General features: G+C 42.9%; 1 protein-coding gene across 2 annotated transcripts; it reads right to left on the bottom strand.

The window, feature by feature from the left end:
* Positions 1–79: 79 nt before the first annotated feature.
* SNCG (synuclein gamma) lies at positions 80–21,431 on the bottom strand. 2 transcript variants are annotated; one of them, XM_071811735.1, is made up of 10 exons: positions 21,313–21,431; positions 20,459–20,522; positions 16,140–16,296; positions 15,170–15,246; positions 14,951–15,086; positions 13,517–14,652; positions 8,381–8,422; positions 7,617–7,744; positions 1,057–1,143; positions 80–475 (listed from the first exon to the last, which is right to left on the bottom strand). In XM_071811735.1, the coding sequence occupies exons 6-10, from the start codon at positions 13,635–13,637 to the stop codon at positions 455–457; spliced, it is 399 nt and encodes a 132-aa protein (XP_071667836.1). In that variant the 5' UTR covers positions 13,638–14,652; positions 14,951–15,086; positions 15,170–15,246; positions 16,140–16,296; positions 20,459–20,522; positions 21,313–21,431; the 3' UTR covers positions 80–454. The 2 variants fall into 2 exon arrangements, with proteins under 2 accessions (XP_071667836.1, XP_065699703.1); XM_065843631.2 differs by lacking the exons at positions 20,459–20,522; positions 21,313–21,431 and having other exon boundaries at positions 16,140–16,319.
* Positions 21,432–21,440: the final 9 nt, after the last annotated feature.

Genomic DNA, 21,440 nt, shown 5'->3' with positions numbered 1-21,440 from the left:
ATACCACACTTTTACAGGAACAGCTCATCGGGTTAGAAGGATCAACATTTAAAATGTGCAAATAAAACTGAGAAAAAAACTTGTTCAAATACTTTTTTTTATTAGTTAAAAAAAAATATTTCCACAATGCCTAGAGATCCCAAGTGCCAGTGCAGATGGACACAAGACACAGATCAGTGAGCCCGACCAAAACACGCAAAGCGAGTGGGTCGGGAAGCCACGAGGGAGGTGGGGAAGGAGACACACAACACCCTGGTACACGGCTGCGCTTTACTTACAATCAGAGGAGTCTGGCTTACATATATTGTACGATTTGCTTATGAGGGAGGTGAAAGACTACAGAGCTGAATGCAGTTAGTCTATGGAGAGTAGGGTTTTCCTGTTGTAGTGTCAGCTAATGTTTCCATGTATGCTCTTGAAATGCTCTCTTTTGAGCTACAAGTCACTAAGTTAATTAATTGCCTTCGTTTTCACCCTGTGAGAGAAGACAGACAGGAAAACAGTTAACTATTTCCAGTTAGAAATATATATAAATAAAATGAAGAGAAAAATCAATGTTGGTAGTCACCATATAAAAACCCACCCAGGGCTCTGAAAGGACATTGCAGGTCAAAAATTAAGAGCTAATTTAAGTATAGAAAAATCTATTGAAAAATCTAGCTTGTTATCTAAGCATCTACAGAAAAATCTGTTTCCTAAAGCTCTTCTAAAGTATGGCCGTAGGGAAAAGTTATTCCATATGATGACAAAACCACAGGATAACATATGTGCATTTACACGCCCAAATCAAGCAGCAGTTTAATCTGTCCAATCTGTCACTCATGACAAATTCTTGGTCCAAAAAATGGAAGAGGTAAAAGTGAGAACCCACAGCTTGGGTTTTGTCAAATAAGTCCTGAAAATGGGAATACTGATGGGCTCCACATGCAGTAGATGTATGATCACAGATAGCAAGGGTGAGATTGTCCTGGACAAGATCAGTGACACAGAAAAAGCCCACGTGTGGTCTTGAGAGCCCAGGGACTCGGGGAAGCCATGGCCATGGCATCACCTTACCTGGCCGCCACTGTCTGTGCTTGCCACGGGGGCCCCTTCTCCCGCTGCACCCGGCTGCTCGGGCGGCTCCGGTGCAGCCAGGTCCTCCTGCCAAGTCACAAGAGAGATGTTCGTCCTCACCCGCACACTCAGAGTCCTTGCCCGAATCTCAGACTATCTGAGCAGACTGCGCGGCATGGGTTTGAGCATTGCACACAGAAATAAAACACCAGGTTTAATAGATGGCAAATATTGCTCAAAATCCATTTTTGTGTGGGTTGTTAGAGCAGATGACTACGAAAAAACAATTCAGTTTCTTACAGCCTCGTTTAGGGTCTCTTTTTCACACAGAAAAACAGCTGTTTTTCTGAAGTTTTCCTTCCTGTCACCAAGACCAGAGTTTTGACTCCTTATGTGTGAAGAAATTTGGTAGCAACATATAAACTTACGTGGAGTGCTCTGAAGCACCTGCAGTTGCAGCTATTGTCACCAGTTTTCATTGTAGGTTTCTTTTCTTTCCACCTAACAGTCTAAAAAACTGCTTGTAAACCTTTAAAATACAATTTGAGGCAGGTGGGTTATTAGCTGCCACATGAAACAGTGAAAGTGAAACAAAGGCAACAGCCTGGAGTGCTGAGCTGCCTCAGGAAAACAGGGGGACAGCCCACATGAACACCAGTGCAGTGCACCCCTTCTTTTTAAAGGGAATGAGCACCTACTGCTCTTGCAAGAGAGGAGTTTAGCTCTGGTAAATGTGGGAATAGTCACGGAAAAGGGGATCCCTTCCTCAGGATGCTGCATCTGAGAGTGATGGATAGGCTAAAGAATTTCTACTCAGCTATTGTGCTGCTTATTATATCCCTTAAATGGTGGTCCCTGCCAGAAACCTGCTCCAGAAGGATAACAGTGACGCACCCATCTGTTTTCAGAAAGGGAAACAACCATGTTTCTGGAGAGTGTTTCTAAACAGCGGTGGAGGAACCAGCACAATGGCAGGATGAAGAGGTGTCAGGCCGTGTTAGGGATGGCTTCTCACAGCCTTTTTCTCACGCACTTCCCAGCCTGCTCAGAACAGTGAGCATGAGATGAGGAAGGGCTGCATTCCTCGGCTGGGCGTTAGCTGCTGGGGATCTCAGGGAGTGGTCAGCAAAACAATAAACAGAGGAGGACCGTGTAGTGCAAGGGTCTTCACTTTGGATGATGACCCAGAAGTTCCTGGGTACCAGCCACAGCTCTAACACTGACTCAGAGTGATGCTGGGCAAGAAGGCAAGGGTGAAAACCCAGCTTCTCTGGAGGACACCAAGAACTCTGCCACTGTTCGAGTGTTCATCTCCTCATCAAATGGGATAAAACATTCTGAGAGAGATGCATGTTGCAACCTGAAGTAATTAGTAATGCTCCTCCTGCTCTTAAACAGAAAGCAGATTTATTTTTCCTCTCAGAAATTATATATTGTCTTAGAAAAAGTGTTTTAAATGAAAAAATACCCTGGTTTAGTTTGTTTCTTATATTTTTTTCTTGGGGGGGGTTGAATCTTTTTTGGCTGGAGAAGAGAGAAAACCAAAGTAGTTTAACATAATAGCTAAGTGAAACACAAGACCTTAGAATTCATTACAGGAATACTAAACAAGTTTTAAAATATTTATATATATAAATATATTTTACATCAAATATATATACTATAGAAGATTTATATGTATAAAATACAATATTTCACCAAGTTGATGAAACAGTTACATGTTCAGATATCACTAATGAAAACCTGAACAAATTAGGACCTGCCATTTATAAAATCATTCCTGCACAAAGTTAAGAGGTCTTAAATAGAGCACACTACAGGCTTCTAGGTTCAGATATTTTAATAAGTTTTTTAAAAACAGATCTTAAAAGTCCACAGGTTTTGCAAAAAAATTTAAAAAATTACACTTTGATTCTTCAGATTTCTGTATTTCACAGGTTCGATCAAATTCCCTCTTTCAACTCAATGATTGTGTTTTACATTCTGCTGGCTGAGTCCATACATTAAATGAAATTTATATTTTTATCCATATTATGGTATAAGCCAGTGCTTTTTTTTCACCATCTCCAAAAATTCTTGAGATGAACAACCTTATCAGGATTATCTTCCTTATCTAACAAAGAAAGCATGCAGAGTCTAAATGTTGGATGCTGGAACATTACACTCATCAAAAACCCAATAAATGCAGCTATAAGCAAGATTTCTTTTATCATTATTATTATTTTAAGGCACTAAAACCAAAGAGGTTCACTGACAACCTAATCTGCTGCAAATTTAACAGCCCGCAATGGGACATCAATTGCATAAGGCAGAGAAACGTTCAGCCTCACGTCGTGCTCTTGACCTTGGGCGCTGGAGCAAAAGCGATGCTACTTGGCAGCGTCCCCAAACCGCTCCCTTGTACACCCTCAGGCAACCTGTCAGCTCCTATGGACAGGCCGTCCTGGATGCCTTTCAGACTGAATTTGCTTGGAGTGATGCTGGCAGGTCTGACTAAGAGGTCAACTCGTGATTAAAGTCAGCGGACCCACTGACAGGACGGACAGACGGGCGTGCAGAATTCCTGTCTTAGCCTTCAAATCCAGGTGGACCTCTTAGGGTAGCTTTGGATTGATCCAACTCACAGCCAGACTCTCTTAGAGCTTCTGGGGCTGCTTATACAAATAATACATATTTAATTATGTTTACATTTTATCCTACGGGATTACTGGGGCACAGCCTTTAGCCATGAAGCACACACACAGTCTTGTAGACTTTAGGCCTTCACCAGTGCCACCTGCTCAGCCATTCTGCAGGTGAAAAATGTACGTGTGGATGCAATAATGAGACCAAGAGGGAAGCACAGAAAAAATGCCTGTAGGCAGAGTACCCCACTCCACTCCCTGCCCCATGGGACGCTAGGGACACCACCAGGATGTATCACTGCATCAGTGAAGTATCGGGAAGCTTGAATACAAAGGAAAAAGTTTGAATACAAAGGGGAAGAGTTTTAACTATTTATTCTACTTAATTGTAAGGTAATTTGGCTTTTTTTTTCCCTGTTCCTCCTGCTCAGTAGCTCTGACTTCTGTGGCCTCTCAGTTGCCCTTAGTTGCTCTCCCATAAGTGGCACTCACCCTGCTCAAACTAACATAAACAGGGAGATCATTATCAGTTTCTGCTTCTAATTCCTTCGGTGCAACTGTCTTAGCATTGGTGGTGTCACGGGGTTTAAGTGAACAGAATTAAGGCCATGAACATCAACCATTCGTATTCAAAATATGCAGTGGTTATGAAAGCGATAAGCTGGGGTACAGTACACGTGTGCTAGATCAAGCGCAGAGAGAAAAGATGAGATCCAGTGAATGCGCCCGGCGGTTGCATATAACTGACAACTGCTCAAATAATTAATGGAGTGAAATAAAAAATGATCAAACCTAATTCAAAATGACAGAGCCATGAACTGACAACTAAATCATATAAAAACTGTCAGGGCAGATAGATCTAAAGGGAAGATCTAGGTGGAGGGCGTGGGGAAGCATCAGCTACTGGGGAAATTCCTTCACTTCCTGAGGGACATTTTGTGAGTATGTGTGTGTACGTACATGCGCTTGTTCCCAACCACGTGGTGTCTGCAATGCAGCAAACTTTGTGCTGTGTCATGCAGACGAAGAATTAATCCTCTTCTAAGACAGGAATATTTAGGAGGTGGTTATCTCACTAAAATCTCTTAATGTCCACCCCAGGGACTGGGAGGCGTGCAGAGCCACAGGCAAAACAAATTACTCCTTTGTCTCACTCCTTGGTACATCAGAAAAATAATGTTTTAAATTAAATATTTTTTACTTAATTCTTAAAACCTCCTCCAAATCAGTCAATACTTTCTGGTACTCAGCAGTGACTAGGCAAGTGCCAAAGTCCTACTAGGCAGTGCCAACACTACTCGAGGTTGCTCTCGCCTGGTGATTGGCACCCCTCCATAGGAGTAGCATTACTTCAAGCCCCATCTCCTTCTGCCTGTCTCCGAGCACTCACACTGAGGACAGCAAGGAGCAGTGGGCTGCCAGCTGCCCCGTGTGTGTCCACATCTCAGTGCCTGCCATGTTCCACAAAGGGCTGGATTCTTCCCCACAACCAAAGTCGCCACTTGATACGCCTGCAGAGCTCAGCCACCTTGCAGCTGCAGCCCCAAGTAAAACTTAATCCTGAATCCTCAGACTGTCCCACTCCTTGCTAGTACATGCCTGTCACTGATTCAAGCTATCAAATGCACAGATTAAATGTCAAGGAGCTCTCTGTAATTGATATTAATACTGAGAACGCTGAGCTGGGGACATGTATCTTGCACCATTCAGCTCTCCAGATTCAAGTCATCCTGTAGCATTGCTCAGTGCTCACCATTCACACAATCCCCAGGTGCTGTGAACAACCCGTCTACAAAGTCAGCAGTGAACAACACTGGAGGTCATTGTTGAAAACAGAAACAAGACATTAACTGCTCTTTGCAGTTAAAATGCAAGAGGACGGAACGGAGCATGAGCAAGTCTCAGGACTGGATGCAACAGCTCTCTCAAGCTTCGGGGTTGGAATGCTTGTGTATAATTTCAGGGTCACAAGATTTTAACAGTGGTATTTGTTTTTTAAATATCTCACTGCTATACCTTCTCACTCTTCTCAGTGTATCTCCAGTGGCTCCCTCAAATGCATTACAGTGCCTGGTGCTGCTCTTGGCAGCTTCTTTCCATTAGCAAATTGTGGAGCACAACAGAAGCAGATCCGGAGGGAAAACAGCGGGTGTGAGTGCCCAGCGCAACCCCTCTGCTCCTTTCAGGGCCCTCCCTCTGCAGCAGCTCTGGCCCCATAGCCATGAATCATCAGCAGCTGTGATGCACTTGGAGCTCCATCTTCCCTGTCATTGCTATCCAAAAGGTATCCAGCAGATGTACCTGAGGTACAGTGAGTGAGGATAACTAGAAGATTTGCACTCCTAATTTAAGCTGATGTAAAACACAACCCTTCTCTTTCACAGAAACAAATACTTTTATTGAATTTCTTTCTCCTGTGACTTCTTTCACCTTGCATTTCTCCTCTTACTTCCATTCTGCTGCCCACCTCTGCTATTTGACATTACACCATGATGTCATATCCAAAGCAGTTTCCTGGCTCGCTCAGTCTGCCCTTTAGCATGGGACACATGCCACATTTTTGTTTCTTGCTCAATTCCCATTTTAACTCTAAGCAGGAAGACATTGAATGAAGATGCCACAATCACAATTCAGATGCTCTAATCCTCTGGAAAACTCAGTTTTTGTTTATTGCCTGCAGTCTGCATAACCCAGAACCATTACTAGGATGAAGGAACCGCTGATTTTCTAGGGGACTACTTGCACAAGGATGGAAACAAGTAACATCAACCATTTGGGGCTGTGAAATTACCGCCTGTAATGTGTAGCTCATCAGACTTTGAGGGAAGGATCTCACTAGGACAACAGGGAAGAGGATTGCTGCTGCTCTGCCCTTGCCAGAAAGGGAGACAGTTCAGTATCTGCAGGATTGATTCCTACCATCAGAAAATTCCTAGCTCTCCTGGGTCAACCACCCTGCACCCAGCCAGTCAAAGGGTAGTAGGAGAGGGCAATCTGGGCCCACGGAATTAGGAATGAATGTTTGCACTCCTGCAGCCTAACTGCTGTTCCCTGTGAGAACAGAGATTAACCTTATCCCAAGGGCTTAGCAGAACTTCTGTATCTGCCCTTTTCACATGCTTTCAGAAGGACATTTTGCGTCACTCGTAGCTGCTGTTCTGCTCTTTTATTAAGCTATTCTCTCAGGATTTATATGGTGTGCAGAAGTTTTGTTTCACTTCACAATGTGTTTATATGCAGGTCAGGAAATTAATCAGCCAACTGTCTGAACAATTAAAACTATTTTGGCCAGCCTCTCTTTGCTTCAGTTCTGGGTTTGGGTGTGTTGTGACTCATCTAGATTATGTTGCTATCAACTCTATTGACCACAGCTCTCTAAAGAGGGGAAACGCAGCCGTGCCTACCAAAGAGCTGCCAAATATCAGCCTCATGTAGTGTACAAATGGATGCTGTTTGTTGCCACCTGGTGAAAGTATCCCCTCTAATCATCAACATTGCCTTCATCCAGGGAGCTTTCTGCTCCTTCACATGCCACTTAATCCCCTCACTTGAAGCAACCCAGTTTCTCAAATTAGGCTGGAGGACAGAATACACCTTGTTTGAATCAAATGCTGACACAGGTTGCCCAGGAATGTTGTGGAGTTTCCATCCATGGAGGTATTCAAAACTCAATTGGACACAGTCCTGGCCAACCTTTTCTCATTCACCCTAAAGGTCTTGGACTAGGTAATCTCAAGAGGTGCCTTCCAAATGAAATTATTCTCTGATTACAGATTAAGTGTTATATAATAGTATTAAACATTATATAAAAGCAGATATTGCTGAAAACCTCTCATTTAATAGGTAAAACCATCAGATGTAAATGTTTGCAGATACTGTAAGTGTAATGTAAAGACAACTCTTCTGTATTGCACATCACTGAAGAAACAAACATACCTTTCTTACAACTCCTGTAGTAGCCACGATGTTCTCTGCTCCTTCTACAGTCTTGTTTGCCACGGTGTTCACACTGGCTACTACAGCTTCTCCCACCACATTGGCCTGTTCTTTGGTCTTCTCAGCAACTAGGATTTCAAGAAAAGCAGAAAGTCAATTATCTAGACACTGCCAAAAGGTCAATAAAACAACTGCATTAAGAGCAGAAATGTCACCTGATACAGTCCTCATTTGTTTTTTTTTATGTGAGGTCATGTCTGGATTTCTATCATGTACATTTAGATCATGTACATTCGTCTAACTCAAAATGCTGCTCAGAGAGCAGCACTGCAGCCTATCAGTCTTTGTGGGCAACTGGAGAATGAAAAATTCACTGTAAGACACTAAGGGACATCTGTGCAAATTAGGTATTTGGCATTGCAGAGTGCATATGACCTCTCCTGGGTAACTTCTGTTTGATTTAATACACCTGGGTAGGGAGGAAAAAAAAAAAAAGTAATTTAGTAATGAAATTCTCCAGAGAAAGGATGCATTCATCCATTCATCTCTCTTCCAGGTGGTTCAGAGGGCTGCCCAGCCTTGGAGCTTGGCATACCCAGAAAGATCCCTCAGGGTCCCCGACTCTGTGGCTTCCATCAAATGGAAGGTCATGCAGATTAGTGGTGTTGCCCAGAGGCCTTCCATGTGGCAGTAACGATGGCCTTATCAAGATGTCCAGCCACACAGCACAGATTTCCACATCCTTTTCAGGGCTATGCTCTCACCTGAGGTCACACTTTGCACCACACCTTCCTTGGTTTTGGTACCTGTGAAAGGAAACACATGGTCCATCAGTGCTACCTGGCAAAGAACCCTCTGGATGTGGATGGCCACCTGTTCTTACTAGGTGTGGTGAGGAGCTGTGGTGCTGCCAGCACCTCCTGCTAGGACACAAGCCCTTTGTGGAGGTGGCAGAAGGGACCAGCTTTCTTCCCCAGTGAAGTCAATGAGCACCTTTGTGTTGGGAGTTGGGTAGCTTCAACCACAAATTGTCTGGAAATTCCTAGACCAGAAAAATCTTGATTACAGCATGCTTCAGTAGAAAAAATTGTCCCTGAAATATTTCCAAAATGAACAGTTGAATGGACGTAAATCAATGTTAAGCTAATTGTAAAAATGAATGTGTATTAACTGACCTGGTGAAATCTCACCTACTTCAGTCTTTCAAGACATGGAGTCCCACCTGCGACTCTCCCTGGCCTTTCAGCAGGATCCTTGGCTGCAGAGGTCATTAAAAGCTTCAGTCTATACTTCTAATAGAGACTCCAATAAAGACTTTAGCAAAACTTGAGGCTGAATTTACAGGACAACTACCATTCTACTACATACCTACTAACTAGATTCCCATTTTGGTGCCTCAGTTTATGCTGTGCCTGCTTTCAGCAACACACAGAATGCAGATGTTTTTATCTCAAATTATGGAAGTCCACCATATGTGTGCTTACATTGCAATTTATCTCTCTGTTGTCAAGGCAGAAAAGCTAACAGGGTAGAAGGGCATTCAGTTTGCAAGATGAGTTGCCTTTAAGGAATAATTAATCTCTGTGGTTTTCCTCCAAGCTTGAAGTGATCTGCTATATATTCCTTCCATTTGTATACTGCAGCACAGATGTTAAATCATGGTAGATGGACAAAAATAAAGGATTACATTTATCTCTTGGAAGTTAAATAAGCATGTGCCAAAAAGTTTCACCGGTCCCACTTTGCTGTATTTTGTAAATCAGCTCTACCTATACAGGCTCTTTTCAAGTTTCCCATACTGACACAACAAAAGGATTTTTATGGCCAACTGTCAAAATGATAGAAATATAGAGCCAGGCAGATCTTTAACTCCACAGGTACTGGAGCATCCATGGGTGTGGTGGGAGAAGTGAGCTACAAACCACATTTAGTTCTCATTAACAGCCTGAAAAGCAAAACAGGTGCAGTGCCCTGATAACAACAGATCCAGCCCAGCTCTGTTCTGCCTGATACATATTATGTATTATTGAATGTAAGTCTCAATTGTTGATTTATTTTGGTGGTTGTAATGGTTGCCTGTGGCAAAACAAAGCTGTTCTACTACAATATGCCCTCAACATTTCACTCCACCCTCCCAAACTGTGTTAAAACTGAAGAGATGAAATCTGTGTATGTTATTCTTGTTACTGCTGTAAACTCCGGTTCCTAATGACGCATGTTACATGTGCACTGCTGTAAACTGGATTCAACAATGATGCCTGTGATGCACAAATATGTACAGAAGCACAGCAGTGAACAGCAGATGCAAGTCTGAAGCCATGAACAGCAACTCCTGAACTGGCCAAATGCGCACAGTTCAACTCAGACGCCATCCTGCTTCAGTTTCCCTCCTGTGCCATTCCAATAAAAGACTGCAACAATATTGATTTGACATACAAGATCTTCTCACACCAGACACAGATGTTCTAGTTTATCACTTCCTTGCTGGTTTTTGGTCAAAGAGCAATTGTCACATAAGCAAAGTATATAATTTGCTGTACTGGCCTTGCATATGTTCAGTTTTGCAATAAATATGCTTAGTGAGGCAAGAGCTGTACTTCTGTATATATATTTTTGCCAGGCTTTTGATTTAAGATGACTATCTGGGCTCAATTCTTTTGCAAGGGGAGGGTACTTGGTGGGTGCTGTATTTTCTGGTGAAAAATAATTCCAGAAAGGAGGGATGCAGGTAGAAGAAAAATATCTGAATCCATTTTGTGACAGAAGCAATGGCAGTGGGATGTGGCACCACTGGGGAGAGCCTGCCTCACCTTCCCAGCCCTGTCTCCTGACCACACCCAATGACTCAGGCTCAGCATCCATCCATGATGCACCACATGAAATCAGACCTTCTGGCAGATACCGCTCCCAGCAACCCGCAGTCTGTTGAATCAGAAAGTGATCACCTGATGCTCAATCTCATTTCACCCATTAGTCCTTGCCTGCAGCTTGTGTACATGGAATTAAAAGCTCATGTATCCTGTCTCCTCTGAGCGCTGTGAGTCATCCTGAAGAGCTTTGGGATGGCAAGGGTGCAACTGAGGTGGTGGAGTGCTGCACAGCAGGAAAAGAGTTGTAGCAGAAAAAGATATTAAGTGCTGTAACTCCTGCAGGAGTTCATGCTGGAGTCATTTTGTTTAAGTACAGCTTGGTGCGTTGGGGCTTTCTGCAACATGCATGATTGAGCACTGTTCTGGAAAAATGGAAGTGCATTCTTTGTCAAGGCTTCCTGAATTATAGTATTAAACAGTACTAACAGCCTTATGTTCAACACTCTGATGCAGCTTTGCATTAACTTCATTAACTTCACCATCACATTTCTCCCTATTTAAACCAAACACAAAAGACAGCCCACTGAATCAACTTCTGTACCCACAATAACCGTGCAAGAACACACAGCCACGTCGGCATACCCAGAGGCTGTTACAGTTTGGAGAGCAGACTGTGACTTTACTAAGTGCAAAGGTGGCCCAAGCTACAGGATTTCTCTCTCTTTTCATGCACCCTCTTCCTTTTCCATGGCAGGGCAGGAGCACCCCAGGCTCCTCGTGACCCCATAGCAATGGCAGCATCTTTACCCAGCCCCGCTGGGAACTGCAATGCAGTGCCAGCAAAGGAGGGAGTCACCTCGGGCTCTGCCACAGGTTCTAGGAACTGAACCTGCATGGCTTGGAAAGGAGGGACGAGGTGACTGCAGAACCCCAGTGACACTATCTGCTCCAGGAGGATGCCTCTCAACGGGCTTTCTTTCTTTTCTTGAGGCAGCAGCAAGTGACTCATCAGATGTGGTGGTTGTGCCTAGACATCTGGAATCCTCCTTGGAGGGTCAGTGATGAGTTAACTCAAACCTGAATAAAAGTCAAGGCTCCGCTTAATCCACCCCAGGCTCTGGGGTTTTCCCCCTCCCTTTCCTAACTTTCTGAAAAGACCCTCAAGCTTTTATACAAGTATTATTTTCTCCTAGCATCCAAAGATTTAGGTTGCGTCATGTGACACTCCAGATCATGCTGCTAGGATGGGGCTCTGCAAGGGAAGGAGCAAGGAGGAAACAGTTCAGGTCTCTGATTAACCCTTCATGTGTCACAGACTGAGGAAATGTGGCACAGACAGCATACTAATCACTCCAACTTTAATCAATAATACCTGGCCTCCACCTTCTCTATTTAAAAAAATCAATTCTCTCAGCTAATCAGCATCTGACCTTTACTTTTCCTGCTTGTGAAAGACTGAATATCCCCAAAGGGCTGAGCAGACCTGAGCATGCAACAGGAACTGAGTCAGCCCCAAGGCAAAGGACCAGCCAGTGCATGACAGGGCAGGAACTGGAGGTATACCAAACCTCCCAACAAACCAAAACAAAAAAAAGAGAAAGCACTTCATCTTCACCTTGATCCATATTTGATCCTCATTCAGAGATTTAGGTCTTAGGAAGGCTTTTAGAAAATGTTTTTTGGAAAGGTTAGAATCTCATGAGCAGACTGTACCTCATGGCTGTGCGGGAATGAAAAACAGGTCACAGTGTGGAGATAAACGACATGGCTGAACAGAGATGTGAGAAGTTATGTATAAAAAATTTGGAAGAGTTCTTTCTGACATTCACTCAAATCAGGAAGCAGTCAGAGCAGCAGGGATGCCACAATCTGACACCTAGATGTGACATTTCACAGGCTGGTGTTTCAGTTACTGTGGTTCATTTAATTATTTACAAGGATGCTGTTTACTTTTTTTCTCATGAGTCAGTTTCAAACTGAAATGTGAACTGTTACATACAGTCATTCTCCATATGCCAATAGTTGAGTGTTTAAAATTTTGGGATGAAGACATTACCAGATCTGCTACACATACAGTTTGCAATTCCTTTGTAGCTTACAAATATCAGGTTTTGTAATTTTTGTAATTTACAAAATCAGTAGTTATAATCAATATAACTGTTTTAAATATAGTAGCTACATACAGCTGCGGATGTTGCAGCATGATAGCAGGATGATCCTGCATGTAAACTTCCTTACTAAAAAAAACCAACTCACTCCTACATCTAGCAAACATAAAAAGCTGCGTCAGGTACAGCAATCAGCACCGAGGCAATCAGTCTTGGGAACCTAAGACTTCACAGATTTTTATAGTATCTGGAATATCTGACCATCCAGCCATATAATTGCATGCGCTAGATAATGGAGATAACAGGTTTCAAGGGTGACCTTGAAGGGGAGGTTTCTGAAACAGCACATTAATTGTGAGAGAGGTCTCCAGCAGAACACCAGGCGTGCTGTTTTCCAGATTCTATCCTTCAGGCAAAATTAATATGGGTGTCCCTTGTAAAGCAAGATTTCATTCCCCATGTGTGCACGGGGAATGAAACAGATCAGTGAACAAGAGAAGGATTTCAGGACAAAATGGTGTGTTTGTGGGGAAACAGATGCATCCTGCAATCCCCACTTAATAATGCTGCAGGCTCCTCTCAGGGACCTCCTCAGTGTGTGTCTCACAGTGCAGAGGCAATGTGGAGTTCAGCAGCGCTTGGATGCCTGGAGAGTGAGGGACTCACCCTGCAAACAATCAGTGAACAGTCATAACAGAAACCTTCCACCTGGGCATATGCTCCTTAACATTGCGTTAGTTCTGCCTCCCCTGAAGTAGTGGTCTTTTCTATTTCTAATTTGCAGCTGGGGAAACTGAGGCACAGGGAGGATGTGGCAACTCAGGCTTACACAGCCACTCCATGAGAGAGCTGGGGATGCTACCCAGACCTCCTGCCATCCCCTTCCAAGTTTTAGCCACAATACAATTTCCCCAGGCTTTCTCAAAGACAGTCTAAGCAACAGTTCATGCTCAAATGTAGACTGAAAATAGTTCTCTCTTACCTACATACATCACCCCTTCTTTAGTCTTCTCTGCAGCCTCTGTCACTCCCTGCTTGGTCTTTTCTGCAGCAGCCACCACACCTTCTTTAGCGATGGAGAAACCTTTCTTAAAGACATCCATTCTTGTTGCTTGCTCGGGTATAACCCGGACAATCTGAGGGACAGCAGCAAAAAGCACCTCCAGACAACGACTGCAATGTGCAGCCTTACCCTCAGTGGATACTCGGTTTCTCTGCTGGGCTCTGTCTTTGCTCTTACTCCTCGGCTGGATGAAGGCAGTGTGGGAAACCTCACAGTCTCTGCCAGCTCTTATTGATGAACTGCACTGCACTGTAGCCAATGCCTGTGAACAGCTGATACTGAAATATTAATGATATGGATCTGCTTGGGAAGATTTAAGGAGGGCGGGAGAGAAGAGGAGAAGGAGGACATCAGTAGGTAAGGGACTGCCTGGAAAATTTCCAGACAGATAAAGCTTTTAAAATATGCTGCAATGCTCTCACTCAAGGATGCTCTCATGTGAAGAGGGAGACTTTTTATCTGAAGAGCTGAGTCCCTGAGAGGGCATCTCCCCAAGGCTGCAGCAGGAGGCAAACACAAGCTCTCCTGGGTTCCCAGAAGCTGGAGAGCATGTAAAGCTGGTAGCGTTTGTAGCAAACAAAACCAACAGCGTCAGGTTTCTTGATCTGGCAGTTACCAGAATCCATCCTGCACAAAACAATAACAAGAACATTATTTCTAGTAAATACAGAGAAAAAAAGGGAACCAGCTAGAGCTTGGTGCCAAATGAAGGGAGCTGGGGGTCCCGCTTGCCATATTTGTCAAGTCTGAAGTTGGCCCCTCAAGGCATTTAGTATAAATTACAGTTCCTCCTCAGCTGCACATCCCATTACAATGGTTCACTTCTGAAAAATCAGATGCCTGTTGGGGAAAATCCTGTTTCCTATTTGTTTCTCTGAGTTGCTGTATACAGAGCTCTGCCGCTGCAGAGTGAGACGACATTTTACACCAACGTCATTGCCTATGTCAGAGGTCTGTGCCGCAGAGCACGGCAGGGCAAGAAAATCTTCCAGCTGAGAAGTGATTGGGGAAATCTTGCAGTTTGCATAGAGGATCCATCCAGCCTCAAGGCCCCCCTAAGAAAAAAATGTCAAAATGTAGGATCATTAATCACAGTTGGATATCCTGATGTGCTTAAAGTTAAACTCAAGCTAAATTGTTTTCTGAAGTAGACTCAGAGTGGCCTAAATCAGCTATTGTCCCACTAGCACAAACTGATATTCAGTGCAGGGACCTGTGAAAGCAATTGCTGGTGCAACATGGTGATTATCTATTTTTATTATTATTTAATGCTGCCTTATCTGAAACCACAGAAGGCATGGAGCACTGGCCTCTGAGCACAAACTCTGACTGGCTTTGGTTGCTTTTCCTTACCAGGCAAACAGAACATGAAATTCAGAGGTTTAACTGTATGATGGGAGGGTAGCACGCTGTAACGTCTTGGAGTGCAGTGGTCCATAAGCCACTGCCACCATGAGTTATCAGCCTGGAAGGGTCAGATGAGGAATGTCTACAGAGAAAAAACAAAAGTCTGAATAAAAAAATGACACGTCTGCACATACACGGAAACATGCACACAAATACAGTTCTTACCATGGAAGTAAGCTCATTTCTGTAGCTTTGGGGAGTGTTTTTTTATTCCATACTGAAACAATTGAAAGACTGTTGATCTGGAAAATAACATACAGATTTCTTAATCTTTTTCTCACAAATGGGTCTACTTACTTAGAAATGAAGAACAAGAGTTCAATTTGAATGCAGAGGAGCCATATCTCTGACAGATTAATTTATCAATTTATTAATTAATTAAAAAGAGTGCAAGATTCAGAGGAATGCCATCACAACATACAAATTATTGTAAGAGCTCTCATTGTTCCAGACTGGCAGCAAGGAGTGAAGATTTTTCTTACCATCTTTCAAAATTTCCCTTAGGTGGCTGATTGACCACGATCCAAGGTGTATGGCTGGTGCCCATTTTTGCTCCCAGTGTATTCTTAAATTGGAGATGCATGTCTCTTCTTGTATCACACACCCACTGGTTTAAGCTAGCTGCGCTCAGGGTCAACTCACGACTTCCAATGATTTCATTAGGCACAGGGCAAGAGTCTTGGTTCTACTACATTTGACAAAAAGTGATTTTACCATCTTTGGGAATTGCTACTGGGCCCACTTACTTTTTCACTAGGCTTTCAAAAGCATTAAAGCACAGCAGAGCACTTCCAGGGTTATGGGTTTTACTGGTATCTTCAGGAGAATAACCAGCCTGATAAGGGTGAGGGAGAAGTGTATTTTGATTTTGTTAAGCTCTTGCTCTGTCCTTGCCATTTGTACAATCAAATTCTGTATATTTTGCATATCTACTAAAGGTAAAAAATACATGAAATATCAAGCCATCCTGGTAAAACGTGGATCATCACCAGACTGAATTAGCCAATACTTGAGTGGGATACTCCTTTCCTGCCTTCTCCTCTCCCAGTGACCTTCAGAAAGAACTCACGAGAGGCATTTAAATGCCTTGGATCGTTCCCAAGGCAGCAGGCAGTTTGCACAGGCGTTGTTTTACCTTGAAACCCTTTTAGGAAAGCTCTGGACTCAGGACAATGCTGTAGGTGATCCATATAGGGCATCAATAATAGCTTCTGAACATTTGCCACCCCATGGCAACCGTGGTACCTATTTCTGTTCTACACAGGGGATCCAGTTCAGATTTGTTGCCAAACCTGTATCGGGTAAACCCAACAACAGGAGATAATGTAAGTAACCTTGGCTTTCAGATTTTGCAAAGATCTCAACTTTGTGACTGAAAAACAATTTTTCCCCTTGTATGAGATAACATAAACAGCAGCTTAAGAGAAGCTCCTCCATTCGGAGAATCCAAATTACCATCTCACCTGACAGCAACCTCTTTTTTTCTGTTATCTACCTTGGAACACTGGAGAGAGGTCTGTTATGCTAGACATTAAGTTGCCAGTTTTTCTTATTGAGTTTCATTCATATCACTTTCTAAACAAACCTGTGTCTCACAAACACCTAGCTGATCTGTCTAATACCAAAAGAAAGTCTTCTCTTGATTTGTCCAGTGACCAACCAACTGTTGTTCATTTAAAGGCTGAATTCCATCTGCTCAGGCTTGTTCATAGAGTCTCTTGATACAGAACTCCAAAGTTTCTGGAGAGTGTCTGAAATTGCAGTTCCCCACCTCCCAGACGCTCAAACCTCTCTATGGGTGTTGGTGGATAATCTCTGGAAGCCTGTGCAATGCCTGCCAGTAATTCTGCAATACGGGCAAGACAAGTCCAACGCAAGTCTACCTATTCCCAAAGGACAGATGCAAGGGAAGGAAAAAAACGCAAAGCAGAAATCAAGTTTCCTTGTCTTCTACCACCTGATGTTTCTCTGTGTCTGCAACAGATTAAATCAGGATTTTACTTAATTTGTGTTTCTTCCTTCTTCAATTTTCCCAATTGCAACAAAACCTTAAACACATCCTTTAATGATGAACTTATGCTGGAGTCTCTCAGTTGACAAAAGCATCTTGCTGGATGAAAGGAGTGGGATTTGGTCATATTCTATTGAAGTATTTAAATAGTGCATGATGTTTGACAGGTAAGGAAAGGAACGACAGACTGCTTTGGTGGCTGGTAAATATCCTTTGTTCAGGAAGTTTTTGTATGGAGAATAATATTAACATTAGCAGGATCAAGCCTTGCTCTATATAAACAGAAATCCTCCCTCCTTCTCTCTCCCTCCATTTATGAAAACTTCAAAATGCCGAAAGGAGAACTGTCTCCAATCATTCATTTTCATGCCCTAACAAAAACAAGCAGTTCTGTCTGACATCCTCTTGGCAAACAGTTTAGGACTTGAATCCCTGCATGTACGTTTGCATAGTTAATGAGTAATTTCCTCTGCCAGGGAACAAGCAGTGTGAAGGCTGATGGTTGAGCCGTCTTTAAGGCACACACAGCGAGCAGAGTGCTCCCAGTACAGCACTCAGCAGTCTTCCCTGTCTGATCTCTGCTGTTGAATTTCATTAAGAGCTTTTGAACAAACTAAATAAAAATATAGTCAACAAGAATTCATCTTCCTCCTCGGAAGGACAGACCACTGAAAGGAATCCTCCCCAGGCCAGCAGCTCCTCCTGACCCCGCTCTCCCCTTGCTCCCCTTCCCCGGAGCTGCTGCACAGGCACGTGTGTGCATTGGCAGCAGGCAGGGGATGAGACAGCGTTTTCCAGATCTGAAAGGCAATGCCTAATGAGAAGTTACTCCCTTGCTGTGCAGCTATGATCAAAACTGTCCTATTCATCTTCCTAGGCATAAAATCCTTTCAGTTATTCGGTCTGCTTCAGAGATTTGGAGCTGGGATAATGAATCTAAAGCAATACATACTTAATAAAAGAATTCCAGCTTTTCAAACCTTTTTTTTTGTTTTTTCTTTTAAATACTCAAATTCTGAATTTAAGGCTATAATACAGATCTAAGAGCATTCTGGAGCAGGCAGTGAATCTGGGAAGACAGAAACAAACCAAACAAAAACCAGAATCTATTCACTGAAAATTCAATTCCTACGGGCTCTTTCTCTGGAGAGAAGCCGTCCGGAACAGCCAGTTCGCTTTCCAAGTACGTACAAGTCATTTATCAAGTGTATGGCTTGGCACTGCTTACTGTGTGGCCACCCATCTCCTCTCAAACTGTAGCTGCAGGGCTCTGACTCTAAACAAACAGGAAGGGGCCAAGATGAGATTTTTACATTTTATGCAGATTATCCAGAAGACAGTGGCGATATTTGACAACTTGATTATGGAATTGCAAATGAGACACTGAATTCTCAGGGTGGGCAACATCAGAGTGGGTTAATAACTGTGCTTAATGTAAGTGGTTATAATTACCAGACAAGGCGAAAGTAGTCCTGACAGTTGTCTGCAAGATCCCAGGGCACACTGAAGAGTCTGGTGTAACTGGAAATATCAGCTCTTTAAAGATTGAAAACAGTTCAAAGAAGCATTTTGTAGAAATACTTGGGGGAAAAGGAATTTCATGAACAAGGACACAGGAAAGAAAGCCACTAATGACTGGGGACCAAGAGTGGAGGAAAAAGTATCTATCACCTGTCAAATTTAGTTGCCAAAGTAGAGAACTAGTGGGTTAATTTTTTCTTTGGCTAGATGTTGTGAGAACTGCTAGAAACTTCTGAGAAGTATCAGGGCAGCTCCAAACAGCTCCATGGTGCTACTACCACCTCACTTACTGATAAGGTTTCAAGCATATGTTTGAAGTAACACCAATTTCCACATCATTTTCCAAACTATGTTTTAAATTTGGTTTGTCTCAGCCATTTGTTCCATGCCAGCAGTAGTGCCCAGCTCTGTAAGGTACATCACGGCTAAATTAGGCACCTGAACAGTGAATAGATACCTGTTTGTATTAGAAGGCACAGTTGCCTTCCTCATCCAGTAGGTACCTCCTAGAAGAGACCGACCTCAGACAGCAACGAGCAAATCATCACAGCAAATGACCTCATGTCTGTTTTCTCTGTTTCCACGCTGAGGCACCAGCTCAAAAAGAGAGGCAAAGTTGGGCTGCATTGTGTACCTTAATGGGTTCTCCTCATACCTGTTCCCCTACAGATGTTAAGCAAGAAAACTTACAGCTCAGTCTGCCAATATATCAAATATTATGAACCAACAGTACAACCTGAATATGTTATTCAGACACCCCAAATCAGAACAGTTATTAGATAAGAAATCTTAACTAGTGCTGTTTAGTAAGGAGAGTCCTTTGAATAATTCATATCTTGCGTGTGTTCATGGCATCATCCTATGCTATGACCATCATAAGGAAAGATACGTCAGGCCTTGAGACACTCAATATTTTAACATCTTTCGTAACTGTTACCAAAAATTCATGCTGAATTATTAACTTGCAAACGGCTGAGCAATCTGTGCCTCCTGATTGCTGCACTCATAGGCAGCACCATTACAAATGCACACGGGTTCTTGCACCTGAAGGAACAGACGTTCTGAGCCAGGAGGATGCATGAGAAACACTGCCCTGCAGTTTAGGAGGTATCGTATCCATGAAGAAGAATGATTTAATTGCTGAGTTAAGACTAAGTGGAAAGGTATCTATGGAAAGACAAGTGCAAAGGCTCACAAGTGAGGAAGCTTCAATATCTGTAGCACAAAAATAACTTTTCTGCAAACCACGATCACACAGCAGGTCAGGCTATAAGCCTGTTGTTTGTTTTGTCTCATGTTTGTTTCAGTTCCTTCCCAATATCAGGTTTTATTAAGTAAATACATATATAACACTTAGGTCACATCCAGTATTTGAAACACAGCACACAAAATATTCACACATTACCATGCATTACAGCAGGATGTACACAATTCTGAAATAAAGGCAGCAGGAAGAAACAGAGGGAAGTTACTTATTACTTCCAGTCTTCAGTCCAGAACTTGAGATTTAACTTCCCTGGAGACGTGACTACAACAGCAAGAGCAGATTTTGCCCTTAAAATGATCAAAATCTCTCTCTGCTTTACCCCATGTGCTACTGTCACTGCCCTAGGGCTTAATTCCTCTTACCCAGCGATGTCTGTCACAGGTCAGTAAGGGCCTTTCTGCGGTTTCTTAGGTTCTTCCATTAAGCATTACAGAGGGGCATTCAGAAGGAGAGGAGTTCAGATCTAACCAACGATAAGGAGATGAAAATCCATAGCCTTAAATAACAAGGCCTTCCAAAATCCTGGAAAGATTTTATCCTCTGTTTTTCAGCTGGCATTGGAACGACCCCAAAAAAGCTTTACATTTAATGCTCTGCAGGATGTGCTGAACTTTGGGCTAGCCATGATCTAGCAGTCCTGCACCAGAATTCCCACCTGTTCTGCCAGTGGAGCATCATTCTCACTCATTTTATTCTCAACAATGCCAGGTTGCATCAGCCTGCAAGACAGTGAGAAAAGAAATACAGCTTATGACAGAAACAAAACTAAAAGTAGCACCATCAAGTAAAGCAAAACCCGTAGGAAAACTACATCCAACCTCCAATGCCTTTTGTTTTGTTTTTCCAGTTGTTAGGATGTGGTGACGAAGGAAGCTCTTTACAGCAGCTCTTGGCAAGTGCTTTTTTGTAACACTAATTAAAAATGCACAAAAACCCCAGGTGTGAGATCCAAAGATAACAACCTGAATGGAAACTCTTAAAAATGTTCAATAGTTCTGACCTCTCTGAAAGACTACTTTATGAAAATCTTCACTTTGATAGGAACAAATTATGTTTCACAGAGCTACTTAGCAAAGGTCACACAAAAATGGGTATTTGTAAACTTTTTTTTCTGTGCATTTACTTCTGAATCCATTAATGCCCATAATTTGTTGTACATACCATGAATATTCTGCTGCTAATTCCAGGATATTTAAGACTTTAAATTGTAGTAAAAAAACACATGTGCAGACACTGGAGCAAGCAAGTCTGTGACATTTTCTGGCACTGTAATGAGAGTCTGTTACACCACTCAGTATTTTCTTTCCTTTCTTTTCTCTTCCTTTCCTTTAAGCTAACATCCTTTTCCTGTGCTGAGGGAGAAGGCAGTTGATAAAAGCCGAGTTCCTGTTCACAGATAAGTTTAGAAGGCAGCCAAGCTCAGAAGTTCCTTGAATAAGCTATATTCCTACCACCTCTTTTTCCCCCCCTGTCAGAGACGTTTGAGCCCCACACAGGAACTAGACTTACATTGTTCAGTAGCCATGGACATTTCCACAGTAGCTGGGAGGGTCGAAAGCTTTTTCCGCTCTTTGTTACACTTTTTTTTCCCTTCCTTCTTCCAACTTTCCAGTTAAAGAATATTGCTGGGACATTCC

The sequence above is a fragment of the Patagioenas fasciata genome, chromosome 8 (genome assembly GCF_037038585.1).
Source record: "Patagioenas fasciata isolate bPatFas1 chromosome 8, bPatFas1.hap1, whole genome shotgun sequence".
Classification (NCBI taxonomy): domain Eukaryota; kingdom Metazoa; phylum Chordata; class Aves; order Columbiformes; family Columbidae; genus Patagioenas; species Patagioenas fasciata.
Note: the sequence above shows the minus strand (reverse complement) of the source record. Positions and strands in the feature narration are given on the sequence as shown.